Here is a 15,337-nt window from a genome sequence, read left to right as displayed (position 1 = left end):
GGCAGGCAGAGAGAGAGGGGGAAGCAGGCTCCCGGCTGAGCAGAGAGCCCGATCTCAGGGCTCGATCCCAGGACCCTGAGATCATGACCTGAGCCAAAGGCAGAGGCTTAACCCACTGAGCCACCCAGGCGCCCCCCTGGAGCTCTTTCTAACTAGGTGTCTGAGCTTGGGGACCACACCCTCCTCCAAGAGTCAGGTTTTCTTTAGCAAGGGAGGTGAACTAGTGCAGCAATTTTTCAGCCTTTTGCCCACCAACTAGCATGCCAGACCAATGTCTTCTGCAGCCAAAATCCAACAAGGGTCTCTGCCTCATTTGTGAAATAACAGCGAGAACAATCACAACAGCTGATGTATAGAATTTGTTTACAATGTAAGTTTTCCCCCCATAAATCTCTCTTCATCCGTCATAGGAAAGGACTCCCTGCTACATTGGAATGTGGTGCAAGATGGAATCCGATTCTGAAAACAACTCCTGGCTAATAAATATCGGCCTCAGCCACATTGGGGGCCCTGGGCCGTGAGAAACGTGGCTGTCAGAGGTTTCTCCACCAGAAGGAGCCCGGGCCCGGTGGACACAGACAGTGCTCCCCGTGGAAGTCTCCCTGCTCCCTGGGGGCTTTCTGGGAACAGTGTGCGAGGGTAGAGGCTGACAGGAACTCCTCCCCAGAGGCACTGAATGTAACCGCATTCCCCACACTCAAGCAACAATCTGAGGGACCCTCTCCGACTCCTGAGGGGGCCCTTCCGCAGCAGTCCCACACACCTACATCTCACTCACCCAGGGACCCCACCCCAGAGGAAACAGAGTGAGTGTTCCCACCTCCCTGGTTGGGTCAGCTATAGAAGGGAAAATAAATGGAGTTTCAAGGTCAGTAGCCCCCATCCCTTCTGGATTCGGGGTGCTGGAGTGAGAATAGGAAGGGCAACCTCACATGACCCCACCCTAGATGCTCCCTTGGCCTAGCCATCTGAGGCCAGACTGCTCTCCCACCACCCACAGTGAGGTGTTGGAGCACTAGCTCCTGGTCTCAGGGGGACTACACCTAGATGGGTGTCTCAGAACTACACCTAGATGGGGCCCCTGGGAGGGCATGGTCTGGCCTGTGGGGGTCTGAGGTTCTTCTCTTCCATCCCTCCTTGCCAGGTGGAAAAGAGCTGGCACCACGGGTAAGCAGAGTGGCACTGCTTCTCCAGACGGCGGGGGAGTTAGGAGAATATGCCCATCTCAGGATCACCCTCGACCATCCTAGGGTGCGGCCCCACCGGCACCCATGGCCACTGGTTCTCCTTCCTGAACGGGAGGTAAGGGACTGGCAGGGGGAGGATGAAGATGCTGCTGGACATTTCTTTGCAACCTGGGGGCAACTCACTCTTGCCACGTAGATTATTGGAAGGAGAGTCTCCACCAACCTCTTAGATCCAGTGCAAGGAGACAGGGACAGCCGTGGCCACCATCTACCACTGTTCTGTGAGGCTGGGTTTGCCTGTCCCCCAGTTCCTGGGCCCTGCTCTCGTCCCTCCTTGGGCCTCTCGGCAGGTGGGGTCTGGGCTAGTTGTCCCTGTCATGTGGAGAAGGCCCACCAGAAGCAACTTCTGGGAAGAATGTTACCATAGCAACGGGATGAAGTGGGCACTGACGTGTTAGGAGAGGGCCCTTTGGCCAGCAGAGGTGGGTGAGGGGGGAGTTGTGACCTTCGTCACCTTGTTTTTGGCCATCCTTGGCAGCGAGTATCCTAGACAGGCCAGGGCTGAGAAGCAAGGGGAGAAGGCTCCATCATGGCCCACTGCCCTGGGACAAAACAGTGCAGATGGGCAGCAGGATGGGACAGGGTTGGAGGGTAGGGGAGGGTTTGTGGCTAGTTACTCATCATGGGCAAGGCAGGGGGAAGGAGATCCCCACTTGGCTCTGAACATTCAGGCCTGGAATCGGGGGAGGTACAGGTAACTCTGTCCCTGAGGAATGGGTGGGTTTCTCCTGCCTCACTGTTCCCTCAGCATCCACCAGCAGCGATTTTGGATCCGTAGGGCCATTCCTGGGCAAGGCCCCACCCTTAACATCTGTCCCCTCCCCTACTTGAGTTTCTTTAACAAACAGCAACTCCTCACTGAGGTCTCACGGGACTGGGGGCAGCCTGCGGCTGGCAGGAAAAGGAGACTGGTGTTAGGTCGGACAGGAGACAGGCTGGGTTGGGTGGCAGGGGAGGTGGGAGAGGAGAGGCTGAGCTCCGGAGGGGGTGGGAAGGTGTGCCGGGCAGTAACACGCCCCAGGCCGGGGCACAAGGCCCCAGAGGAGCAGCCCCGCCCAGGAGCCCCAGCAGGCTACCCTAGTCAGGAGATCTCGTTGCCAAACACCTCCAGAACGAGGGGCGTGAGCTTCATGCTGCACTCGGGCTGGAAGGACAGGCAGCGGTACTGCTTGGAGTGCTCCTCATTGAGGCTACGCAGGTCGGCCAGCTTCTGGATCATCTTGGCGTAGAGCAGGTGGCTGCCTGGCGGTGGGTGGCGGCAGCGGATGTAGGTCTGCAGTGTGTTGGACAGGCGGTCCTGGATGGCCTCCACCAGGGCAGCATCCTGCACCCCGGGACGGTCTGTGAGCACGGGGAGGTGGGAGGAGAGGGCACAGGAGCTCTGAGCCAGGTCCCTTTGTACTCTATCTCCCCAGGACCCCTACCCCCAGACACTCAACCTCAACATCCTCCTAGGTCATCCCTTGTATGGCTGCTGACCTGGGACACCACAGTCCCCCTTAAAGCCTCTCAACCATTTCCCCTTGCATTTTGGATCAAGGGTCCCAGGTTGCATCAGGCCCTGTCTCCAGCTCAGCTCTCTCCCTCCATCTCTAGGCTCCATGTTTCCAGCAGTAACCTGATGTGCCGTGCCCTCTGGCCTCCAGGCTTCACATTGGTGTTCCCTCTGTCTGGAACTTAACTGACCCTTCAGGCAATAGCTTCCAAGATATTCCTCAAAAGGGCCATTCCCCATCACCCCTACCTCCATTCCCCAGACTGCATCAAGTTCTCTCCTCTTTTATACCCTACTGTAGTATCAGACACGTGTTTAGTTTTCAAACTTTCATCACATGAGAATGAGTCATTAAAGAGTAATTGTTTAATGTCTCCTCCTATGCTTCATGGAAGAGAATTCTGTGTCCTGTTTGCTGCGGAATCTCAATGCCCAGCACAGTGCCTGATACCTCGCAGGTGCTCAGTAAATCATGGCTGAGTGCAGGAAGGAAGGAATGAGTGAGTGCTGGCTGGGCAGGGGGTGGGGAGCCCATGTTCCTTCCATGGGTCCCCAGCCCATCCCTGATCAGAGGCCATTTGCTGGTTCCTTCAACATAGGTGGAGACAGCACTATCCCCCTTAGGCCTCTTCACCAGTACCACAATCATCCACCAGTACCACAAAACATACCAGGACCCCAATAACCTCCTTCCCAGCCTCTCTCTCTCTCTCTCCCCACCCCAATAGACAGAAAGGCTCAGGGTCACAGCACAGCCTGTAAGGTAAGCTTTCGAGGCAGAAGCCTGTATAAGCCCCAAGTTTTTCTACCCTATCTCACAGGTGATCTCAAGTATCAGCAAAGTTCAGTCCAGTTCAAACAAGAGTAGAACCTGAGTACTGGGAACATCCCGACCTGTCTAGGGCCTGAGAAACCCCACTCAGCTGCTTCCTCAGAGTCCCACCTCTGTAACCCCTATGGTCTCAGGGCCAAAGGCAGGGAAGGACCTCTCGGCATACACATACCACACGGGCTGCGCAAACAAAGCCCAGTGGGTGTGTCCTGTCTCTCCTTTTGCTCCCTCCTCCCTCCAGCCTGCCCAGCTGGCCCTCAGCCTTGCTGGACCCCTTCCCCTGTCCCTGCGTTCTCCACTGTGAGGCCCCATACCTGGGGAGACAATGCAGATGGCCATGAGCAGGACATGCTCCTCCTCGTGCAAGTTCAGCTTCTTCAGCCCTACCTGGAACTTGATGAGGGGCTCAATCAGCTCCAGGCTGTGTCCGGCTGTGAGAGAGATGGCCAGATGCTGCGGGTGGAACCGGGGAGCCGCCAACCCAAACCACCACGGCCCACCCCCGACCCTGACGGGGCCCGCTTCTCACCCTTCTCTCCCTGTTGCCCTCTCCGATGCGCCTGACCGGGGCCCGTGACCCCAGGAAGGGGGGAACCAGAGTCTGGGAGCTGGAGAGGGAGGAGGTGGGGCCCGAAGGTACCTTTGGTCACATCGCTGATGCGGTACTTGTAGTCGGGGCTGCCACAGGTCCAGGACATGTCGTCCATGATGAAGGACTGGTTGGAGCGCAGCATGATGACCTCGATGGCACTTGACTTCAGCAGCACGATCTGGTCGTCAGAAGTGAGATCTCTGCCGGGGAGGGCAGGGAGGAGTCAGGTTACTGGTCAAGAATTTCCGATCAGGCAAATCAGCGCGCTCTTCCAGGCACTGCCAGGTCACCAGTGTGTGCCCTGGGTCCTTCACTGAAGGGCTGGGGTTCTGACCGGAAGGGAAAAAAAAACTGTTTCCCTGAGGAAGAAAATGTCAGGCTGTGATTGTGTACCAAGATTGGAAGAAAAGGAGCTCAGTTACTAAGGCAGGGATAACTCAGGGACTCACCAGTGTCCCCAGGCCCACGCAGCCAGGGCTATTAGGGGCAGGAAGAAGAGCCTGGGGAAACGCTCAGGGTTACAGAGGGAACATGGAGGTCAGGGAGAGGTATGGCCCCAGTCATCTTCAATACCTCCCATGCCTTCTTGTTCTTCTCTCCTGTCCTCTGGTCCTTCCCAGAAGTAACCCTCGGCCAACTCTGTCTCCGGGACATCTCTTGAGCCCTTGACCTCCTTCCCACTACTATCAGGACTATGCTGGTTAGAGCTCTGTCATCTTTCTCAGTTGCCTCTGATTAGAACTCTGGAACCAAGTCTCTTTCAGATCTCTCCTCCACGATGCTTAGAGCTGCTTTAGCAAGATATCGCCCATGCTCGGAAACCCTCACGGACTCTCAACCCCATGAGGGTCAAGCCCATACTCCATCCCTTGGCTCCAACCTGTCCTTCCAGCCCTCTTCCCTTCGCAAACTCCACCCACCCTCCATTCTAGAAACTTCACACTACTCCACGTTCAATGTCAGGCGTTCTTACGCCTGCCCCAGCCAAGAACGCCTTGCTTCTGCTGCATCTCATCTTCCTGACTCTGAACCCGGTGAGGTCTCCCTCGGAGCCCCCGACCCCCCAGTTACTTTTAGTAGGATTAGAACCATTTCTTCATGGCCTGCCGCTTGCACATCTTCTTTACCCTTCCCCCTTCAGCTCCGCCCCTTACACGCTTGTCTGTGGCTCTGAACTGCCAGTAGGCAAGCTACTTGAGGGCCGGCATTCATTCCCAACTACCTCAGCGTTGCCCGCACAATGACTACGGAGCCCTGAGCACAACAAGGTCAATAAATCTGTGCTGATGAGAAGGAGCCAATGACTGGTTCCACTATTCTGAGTCACGAGCTGGGCTTGCCCGAACAATGACAGGGAAAAAGCAGCACCCACGGATCAACTTGCTTCCAGTTTTCCCTCCTTTTCTCTTCCTGACTGTACATTTCCACCTGGAAATTCCACCTGGAGAGGGCTGCCATCCTCTCCGGGGCTGCACTTGGGTGAGAGGTGAGAAACAGGTGTTGGTGGATGAGAATTCTGTATCCACGGGTGATGGATGAGGGTTAGGATGGCTGCAAAGGGTCTGCACTGAAAACAGTCTCCAAGTGCTGGAGTTGGAAGCCCCTCCCCCTTAGAGGCTACGTGACCCCTTTCCTTCAGCACTCCTTGCAGACGCAGGATCCTTCCAGGGCCAGGGTACTTGAAGTCTCCGGAGATAGCCAGGAGGTTGTTAACTCCTGGGCTAATAGCTTCTTCTGTTGAGCTACACCCACTGCGTGTAGTTCTGTCCTCTCAAGGAACACAGAACCAGACTTCTCCATTAGCCATGGGGGGTCTTTTAACCATTTAAAGAAAGTTACCACGCACCCCTGTGTCTTCTCCAAGACAGCCCCAAAGACACAGTGCCTAGACATCTCACCATCCTTGTCACTTTTCTCTTGATGGTCATGTACATTTTAAAAATAAAATCTAGGGGCACCTGGGTGGCTCAGTCATTAAGTGTCTGCTTTCGGCCTAGGTCATGATCCCGTGGTCCTGGGATGGAGCCCCGCATTGGGCTCCCTGCTCCGCGGGAAGCCTGCTTCTCCCTCTCCTACTCCCTCTGCTCGTGTTCCCTCTCTTGCTGTGTCTCTGCCAAATAAAAATAAAAAACTAATGCCTCATTTTGGTTTTAACTCATGATACAATAAAAGATGCTCATTATGAAATCTTCACAAAATATGGAAAAAATATAAAAGCAAATAAAAATTGTTCATAACCACAATGACCATTTTGGTGTATTTCCTTCCTATCTTTTTTTATTTATTTTTATTTTTTAAAGATTTTTTTTTTTTAATTTATTTGACAGACAGATCACAAGTAGGCAGAGAGGCAGGCAGAGAGAGAGAGGAGGAGGAGGCAGGCTCCCTGCCGAGCAGAGAGCCCGAATGCGGGACTCGATCCCAGGACCCCGGGATCCTGACCTGAGCCGAAGGCAGAGGCTTTAACCACTGAGCCACCCAGGCGCCCCTTCCTATCTTTTTTTAAACGCAAATCTCTCTCTTTCTCTTTTTTATTTATTTGTGAGAGAGAGAATGAGAAAGAGAGCGTGCACCTGTGCACACAAGTGCGTGAGTTGGCAGACAGGCAGAAGAAGAGAATCCTCAAGCAGACCCCCTGCTGAGTGGAGGCATCTTGGGGCTGGATCTCAGGACCGACGAGATCCTGACCTGAGCAGAAACCGAGTCAGATGCCCAAACAACTGAGCCACCCAGGTGCCCCGCAAATCCCTCTTTTTAAAACATACTTGAGTTCCTGGTAATAGTGTTCTGCTTCCTACGTCATGAACATTTCTTCAGCCCAGTCCATAGCGAGTTGCATAAAATTACATCTTATCAACATACTGCAAAGTTATTTAATCAGTCTCCCATCCACCTATTTTTTGGACATTTTGGTTGCTTCTAACTTGTGCCATGGTAAGTAATTCTGCGAGGCATTTCTTTGTATGTTTCGTTCAATGGCCCTTTTGAAATGGATGGCCAGAAGTGAACAAAGCTTGCGGGTGAGATTCCAGGGGCACCTTGCCTATTGTGATCCCGGCACATGGCTTCTATGAAAGCAAACCTAGAACGACATCAGATGATAGCCAGAAACCCAGGGACTTTCTAAGTGCAAGTCACAGCCAGAAGAGGGGATGGTGGCCGGTGTGGGGGGGACAGGCAGAAATGAAGGAGAAATCCTTCCTGCTAAGAGAGCTCCTTCCTGCTGACAGGCGCCAGTTCTGGCTCTGTGCCTCCTCTCCGGACCTGTGTCATATTTATAGTCCCTGACCAGTTTTCACACTGGTGGCCAGCTGCTTCTGGTCAGTGAGGTGCTCTGGAGATGTGTGTCTGTCTGTCTGGTCGTCCCCACCCCCAGGTAGAGCGGGTCCCTCCTCGCCTGCTTCCCACAGTCCCTCCGGCAGGCCTCTCTTGGTTCTTATCTCTTCACCGCAGTTGTCTCAATGTCCATCTCTTCCATCAGACCCTGAGCCCTGGAGGTCAGGAACTGCTTCTGGTCAACTGGTATCCTTCACAGTTTAGGGAAGAAAGCTGTCTGTTACACAGACGACCAAGTGAAGACAGAAGAGGACGTGGGAGGAGGGCCGCACTATGGCCTTAGGCCTTTCACCCGGGAAGGAGCAGGTGAATAGAAACGGCAGTGGGGTCAAAGGTCTTTCACCCAGAGGGCTGGGCTCCAGCTCGTTTGGCCTGGTCCCTCTTAACGCCTCTCTCGGCAGTGAAACCAGGGGGTCCTTTTTTCTTGGTCCGAGATGGCTCCTGGCCATTTGGATGCTGCACCTGATTTCACTTCCTCTAGGCCTGTCTTCCTTCCTTCCTTTCTCTCTTTCTTTCTTTAAGATTTTATTTATCTATTTGACAGAGAGAGAGAGAGAGAGAGAACAAGCAGGGGGAACTGCAGAGGCAGAGGGAGAAGCAGGCTCCCAGCCGAGCAGAGAGCCTGACATGGGACTCGATCCCGAGACCCTGGGACCATGACCTGAGCAGAAGGCAGATGCTCAACTGACAGAGCCCCCCAGGTGCCCCAACTCCAGGGCTTTCTTTTGAAGCACTGAGGGCGGGAGATTTGTGGGGTGCAGACAGGCTGAGGGAGGGCAGGTGGGAAGCAGGAGCGGGGCCAAGGCACACAGTGTGCAGTTCACACCCAGCACGGCCTATTCAGTTCCACCCCACTTTGGTCCCATGCCTGCACCCTCCATCACCCCCCCACCGGCATTCACCCACGCAGAAGTCTCATCCTGCCCTCCCCACACCCTCCACCCCTGCCTACAGGCAGCAGGATCAAAGCAACCAGGGACTCAGCCACTGTTCTATCACTTCTTGGAAAAATAGAATCCCTAAACACAGAAACCCCCAGAGCTGGAGGGCTATGGGGCTGGCCCCACCTGCGGCCCACCAGAGCCTGGTTCTGGCCTCGGTCCAGGCTCGGTGTCCCCTCTGTCCAATCACAGAGAGTATCCACATCCGCATCCCCCTGGCCCCAGAGCTCTTGGCCAGGCCTGCGCCATTTTCACTAGGATACCTTCCATTCTGAGATTTCTTAAGTCATGCCGAAGACAGAGAAGGCAGCCCAAGCACGTGCAGGATCGCCGTAACCCATCTGGGATCAGTAGCTGGATGGATTCAGTGTCTGCTCCTACGTACCTCATGTCGGCCATGACTCTGCGGCCAGACTAGGGAACTGGGGACAATAAGGCTGGATAGGGAATGAAGGGGCCAGACTACAACTCATCCTTGGAGAGAGACACCAAGGGGGCCAGACTACAACTCATCCTTGGAGAGAGACACCAAGGGCTGGGTCATGCTATTTGTGTCAGAGTATATGTGGCCAGGGTAAAGGATGGGGACCAAGGGCATGAGAGAAATATGAGGGTTTGGGTTACTTACTTCAGGGCGGGGGAGGGTGTGTTGCATCAAGGTCATCTGGTTAAATGAACGGCTTTTTTAAGGACAGTGTTTCCATGTGTGCCATCCCAACCACTCCTTAGAATCCACAAACCTGAGCATCTGGACAGAGCTCCCCACCAGGCTAGGAAAGATGAGCCCTGCACAGATGAGGACTGCTCTCAGGAACTAGGAGAGAAGCCAGCCTGCTGGTATCCCGTCAACACCTTGAAGTGTTTTTCTCTCTAGCTGTTTACACAAAACAAGACCTTGGAGCAGACTGAGTTTGCAAACACTAGCTTGAAGAGTGTGGGAGGGAGCTGGAACTTGCGCTAAGCAGAACGTGTTGTCAGTTCCAAGGAAAGGCTCTGGAGGGTAAGTCCCAGGCCCAGCATGACACTGAGCTCACAGGTGACACTCGGTAGCTCATTCCTGCTGGACGCCACACAGCAGCCCTTGTTCCTTCTGCCACCAAAATGTGCAACTCAATGGGGGTGTCCCAAAGGTGTCTCGATGCAGTAAGCGAGTTTGTGGTTTTTCTCTTCTTTCCAATTTTCACATGAATTCCCCGGGGAAGAGCACAGGAGGGCCCCGGGTATCTGAGTTGCTGAGAGGCAGAAAATCACACAGAGCTGGCTGTCTCAGGGCAGACACCAACTCGGAGGAACTGGGCTGTGCGCTCTGAATTATCGCCACCTAGCTGTCAATGCAGTCATGGAGACAGTGACAGACGGCTTCCTCGTGTGGCAGAGAGATTCACCACACAATAAATAGCTCATCACGTTAGTTCCCCCTCAGAGCTGGCCCATGTCCCATAATTTGGGGCTCCCAGAATTCCAGCACTGAACCTGAGCATCGGCATCTAGAAAGCACTCGTAGTCCCTTCTGCTGGCAACCGCAGGTATTGCTCCTTGAGCAGATGCCAACAGTTAGTGCCAGTGATTTCTTTCTCTTTCTCAATCACATTGTATATGTATTGTGTGGCAGTGCTTCAAATGATATAAATAATGTGTCAATATAGCTATAACTACCTCCCAACATTCTACTAAAAGCATCTACACTTTCTTCCTTTAAGAATCCTCAACACTGCACAGCTATTTAAATATAAGTATGTGAGCCATTATTACCAAAACAATCCAACAGTTGAGTGAAATTTGTATCAGTGACTCCCTAACAGAGGATCTTTACTCCAGCAGCACCCCTTACATCTATCTGTTTTGGCATGGGTCTCAGTATGGTTAGGAAAAGGCCTTTTCATGGAAATTTGGGTGAAGGAGGCCTAGGCTGTGTGTGCCAGGAAACCTGTCTCCCTGTGGGATCCCTAAATTATTTCACAAGTCGCCTTGTGCAACCCTTTCTCCTCTCTGTCACTGCATTTTGGTTTCAGATTTGGGTGTGGAGGGCTAATGGAGGTCTAATTTGAAGGGTTGACATGAGGATTAGACCCAAGCCAGTTGGAGTGCACATGGCAGTGAACTTGGAATTCTGGACCTTGGCTCTGACACATACTGGCTCCAGCACTAGCAAATGATCCTGGCTAGCCACTGAACCTCCCTGAGCTTCTCTTCTGTCATCCTGAAACTGCCAGGGATGGATGGCTCTCCAGCACTGGCCTGCTGGGTAATGCTGGATGGGCCATACTTCCCAGAGATTCTGATGTGGGAAGACTGGGATAGGGTCTGGGTCTCTATTTTGGGAAGCAGTGGACTAGCAATCTCCAGGCCTTCTTCTAGCTCAGTCTAGGAGTCTGACTCTTCTTACCTGAACCCTGGAATCATCTTGGCAAAGCCGATGACCTTTTGGATGCTGTAACTGACCAGGTCAGCCAGATGGGGCAGCATGGAGAGCTGGGACAGGTCAAGGGTCAGAGAAGAGTCATCTGAGTCTTCTTCCCTCAGACCCAGATTGGAGAAGCTGGTTGGCTCCATCACATCTGGGGAAGGATGAGGAGAGAGAAAGAGCTACTTCAGGATGCTTGTGCCAGATACCTTCCTGCTTGGCCCCGTGAGGACCTCCCCTGCCCTATCTGCAGGGCTAGCCAGAAATGCCATAGTGACCGCCTCTCTCCAAGGTCAATCTTCAGCCCAGGCTTTCCTCTAGGACTCCCCCTGGCTTTTCTTTCAAGCAGAGCAAGGCAGTAAAATCAAAGATCAGAGATATTCCAAGACATGAGATTTCCTCAAGCCATGATTTTACAGATCATGTGTGGTTTCTAATGACCTCAAGTTTGGAATCAATGAACTTATAGAAAACGAGGATTGGCCTCACTAGTGATCAAAGAACTACAGGGTAGAATATCTAGACTTTTCACCTATAAACTAGAAACAAATATGTTTAAATGTGGATGCCAATGTCAAGGAATTAGGCAACCCATGGGCCATGGGGTGTTAAAGGAAGCCTACATTTGTGCAAGTAATCTAGAAAGCTATTTGATAGTAGGGTCGGAAGCCTATGATTACGTATATTCTTTGATCAGTAATCCCACTTCCATAAATTCATTCTAAGGGGAAAAAAAATCCGGAATAAGTGCAAGTATTTAGTACAAGCATACTGTTAACTTAGTAAAAAGCTGGGACACAATCTAGATTAGATATGTTCTTGTACATTCATACTCCAGAATACCAATCAGCCTTTAAGCATATAATACAGAGGTATCCTGATGACATGAAAATATGATATGATGCACTATTAAGAGAAAAAAGCAAGTTCCCAGATTGTGTATGGCATAATTTTACTTGGAAATATACATATGCATTTAAAGAAAATCGGGGTGCCTGGGTGGCTCAGTGGGTTAAAGCCTCTGCCTTCGCCTCAGATCATGATCCCAGGTCCTGGGATCGAGTACTGCATCAGGTTCTCTGCTCAGCAGGGAGCCTGCTTCCCCACCAACCCTGCCTGCTTCTCTGCCTACTTGTGATCTCTGTCTGTCAAATAAAACAAACAAACAAACAAAAAAACCCAAAACACTTAAAAAAAAAAAAAAGATGGAAAAGAGACATATCACAGTGTTATCTTTGGGTAGTAGGTCTAAAGATTTTACATATATAAAATATATATTTGTTTTATATATATGTACATATATATAATTTAGCTGATATTTTCTGAATGCCTACAATAAACATGTATTACTTTTGCTTAATATTTTTATTTTATTTTATTTTTTAAAAGATTTTATTTATTTATTTGACAGACAGAGATCACAAGTAAGCAGATAGGCAGGCAGAGAGAGAGAAGAATGCAGGCTCCCGGCTGACCAGAGAGCCTGATGTGGGACTCGATCCCAGGACCCTGGGATCAGGACCTGAGCCAAAGGCAGAGGCTTAACCCACTGAGCCACCCAGGCACCCCAACTTTTGCTTAATATTTTTTAATTTAAAATGTTAACTAGTTTGAATCTTATTATTTAATTATTTATTTAGTAAATTAAGTAATCTCTAGGCCGAACATGGGGCTTGAATTCATGACCCTGAGATCAAGAACTGCATGCTGTGTCAACTGAGCCAGCCAACATATGCTGTACTGAACTTGACATTGGTGGGGCTGCACACCTCATATCAATTAACCTATGAGGGTATCAAAACTATTGACTAATGTGGAATTATTAAAGGCTGAATGTATAACATGAAGACTGATCCTCATCAATGGAAATAAATAGCCCACCAAGTGAAAAGAGCAGCAAAGTAGGGAGAGGAAATCAACACATGGGCAGAATCCGTCCAAGACGGGGGCTCAAAGGATCAGTAAATCTCAGCAACGTCCCTGACCACCTCCCTCCTGTCACTCCTGGGTGGGCAGATACCACGTCTGTCTCCACTGCCATTCCTGTCTAGCTGACACTGAGACCCCTCCCACCTCTCTGGGACCTGGGCCCAGATCCATCAATCAGTCTGGAAGTACCATATCTGAGGGTTCTAGCTCCCTAGAGGGAAGGGGTTTTCCCATCCCTGCCCTCCTGCAGGACCCACGCAGAAGGCAGCAGGGTAGAGTGAGAGGCAGAGGAATGAAGGACAGGGTAGGGAGAGGATGGAGCAGGAAGACGAAGAAGAAGGTGGAAAAGGACCATAAGAAGGAAAGCAAGGATGAGCTGGAGATGACGGGTCGTCTGGGGCTGTGGTGAACCCCCCAGAGCTTAGGGTGGGGGGAAAGTACAGCAATGGGACCCACATGCTCTCCCTTCACCTGAAATGTCACCTTCTAGGCTCTGATGGCTGCAGTTAATGACACTGTTTTATATATTTGGAAGTTGCTAAGAGAGTAGATCTTGAAAGCTCTCAGCACAACGAAAATAAAAACCTGACTGTGTGAGATGATGTTTAGTAGTTCTAGTTGTGGTAATCATTTTGCAATATATACATGTATCAAATTATTATGTTGCATACCTGAAACAAATACAATGTTCTATGTCAATTATATCTCAATAAAATGAAAAAAAAACAAAAAAAACAGAACCCCCCCCCATCCCCCGCAAAGGCCCAGGCTCAAAATACCAGTTAAAGGAACCAGGTTACCCACAGGGAGGAGGGCAGGAGCAGAAGCTTGGTGGGGAGCAGGGATTTTATAGACAGACCCTGCCTGGCCAGAGCCCAACATGGCCTCTTCCCCAGCATGGGCCCTTGGGCTAGTTAGCTCCCTTCTGTAAACAAAGGGGAGTATTCTGAGGACACTGTGCGGCGCACGGTATGAAAGCGCAACCCTCCCATCTATGGCCAAGGACAGGTGGGCCGTGGAAGCTCTGGGCTCTCCTTCCACTGCTGGGTTCACTGGGGGCATGCATCGACTCACCTAGAGAGGCTGTGTAGTTATCTGAGCAGGACGAAGATGAGTCCCCAGAGAGGCTGGGCGTTGGGACGGAGGAGGGCCTTGAGGAATGGCTCCCTCCACCCCCTTCCCCACGAACTGGAGGCTGGAAGGGAGAGATGGGCTCACTTTCCTCCCTTGTCCCCGATCTCTGACAGGAGGGGCTTCCAGGAAGGCCTGCGGGGGTTGGGGGGAGGCCTCCCCCATTCCGTAGCAGCATGCCCACCCCTGCCCCGGTTTCTCGCTGGCCGAGGCTCTCCTGTCCCCACTCCTGTGCCCCCACCCCAGCGGTGGCTCTTCACCCCGCAGCCCATCCTTCCCCAGGCAGCCCGCTCGTGGACATACCCGGAACTGGGAGAAGTCGGCATAGGTGGGGTCGTAGGTCTTGTGGTGGGCGTCCAGCAGGATGGCGATGATCTGCTGCTGCTCCTCAGACAGCTTGGGCCGCAGACTGTCCCTCAGGGCTTCCTCCTCCTTCCGCTTCAGGATCATCTCTCGCTTCCGCTGCACCTCCTCATCTGTCAGGATGACTGTGGGGTGAAAGCGGGGTGAGAGGGAGGCTTCCAGGAGGACTGGGCCTGCAGCTCCTCGGAGAAACCCTCCTCCAGCTGCTAAAGGCAAAAGATCGGAGGGGCGCATGGGGTTTGGGGGCTTCCCACCATGGGGGACTCCGGGCCCACTCCATGGACAGAAAACTGGGTTTCCTGTTGAAATGGCAGGTGCGTGAGATCGGAGGAAAACAGATCTTAGGGGTGGGAATGTTGGGCATTATTAGTGAGTCTGTGTTCTCAGGAGCAAGTCATCGGACTCTGGGCAAACTGAACTCTCTGGGCTTTGGTCATCTCATTAATCAAACAAGCAGTTTGCTCCATTACAACCTCTTCTACGGCCCTTTGTGGTTCCTTCCTCCAGAAAGCCCGTGTATGTGGGATGGCTGAGAGGTGACTGAGTGACAACCCCGACCTTGGAGGATGGACTGTTTTGAGAACTGAATGCACGTGTAACCCAGACCGGCTGCTCAGTAAATGTCAAGTCATGTCTCTTCTTCCCCACATTCATAGCCCATGATTCTGAGGGATGGGGTTGGGGTGGGAGGTGAAGAGGATGAGAGTCACTGTGTGGCCAGTCCCAGTGTCGGAAGCTAGGATATGCTGAGAGACCCCTCCATGGAGGCATTCCCACGCCCAAGTTTCCAGGCATGGAACTTGGGTGTCCAATCTACTCTGACCAACGTAGAAAGACTTTGCCTCTTTGGTTCCTGCAAAACAACCCCTCCTCCAGCCTGTCCAGTCTTGAAAGTTCTGCCTGGGGAAGTTTTTGAGCCCTCTAGAATTCCCAAAGAGAACACTGTGCAGCACCGTGTTCTCTCCCACTGCAAGCCAGCGTGTCTGACGAAAGGGAGACCCCATGCCCCCTGGGGTGGCACCCACCTCACCGGGCTGGGCAGCTGCCCGGGGGTGGTGGGGCTGTGA

The 15,337-nt window shown here is 52.3% G+C and overlaps 1 protein-coding gene across 1 annotated transcript in view; it reads right to left on the bottom strand.

Moving 5' to 3' along the window:
* Positions 1-1,457: 1,457 nt before the first annotated feature.
* The window catches only part of VDR (vitamin D receptor), a 53,920-nt gene continuing 40,040 nt past the window's right edge, over positions 1,458-15,337 (bottom strand). The window contains exons 4-9 of the mRNA XM_032876941.1: positions 14,211-14,395; positions 13,851-13,971; positions 10,830-11,001; positions 4,215-4,366; positions 3,889-4,005; positions 1,458-2,588 (exon numbers count right to left, since the gene is read on the bottom strand). Of these exons, the coding sequence (XP_032732832.1) occupies positions 2,329-2,588; positions 3,889-4,005; positions 4,215-4,366; positions 10,830-11,001; positions 13,851-13,971; positions 14,211-14,395 (1,007 nt within the window). The 3' untranslated portion in view covers positions 1,458-2,328. The remainder of the gene's footprint in view (positions 2,589-3,888; positions 4,006-4,214; positions 4,367-10,829; positions 11,002-13,850; positions 13,972-14,210; positions 14,396-15,337) is intronic.

This window comes from Lontra canadensis, unplaced genomic scaffold (genome assembly GCF_010015895.1).
Source record: "Lontra canadensis isolate GAN:19392208 unplaced genomic scaffold, GSC_riverotter_1.0 scaffold59, whole genome shotgun sequence".
In the NCBI taxonomy this organism is placed as follows: domain Eukaryota; kingdom Metazoa; phylum Chordata; class Mammalia; order Carnivora; family Mustelidae; genus Lontra; species Lontra canadensis.
This window is presented reverse-complemented; position numbering and strand designations above follow the sequence as displayed.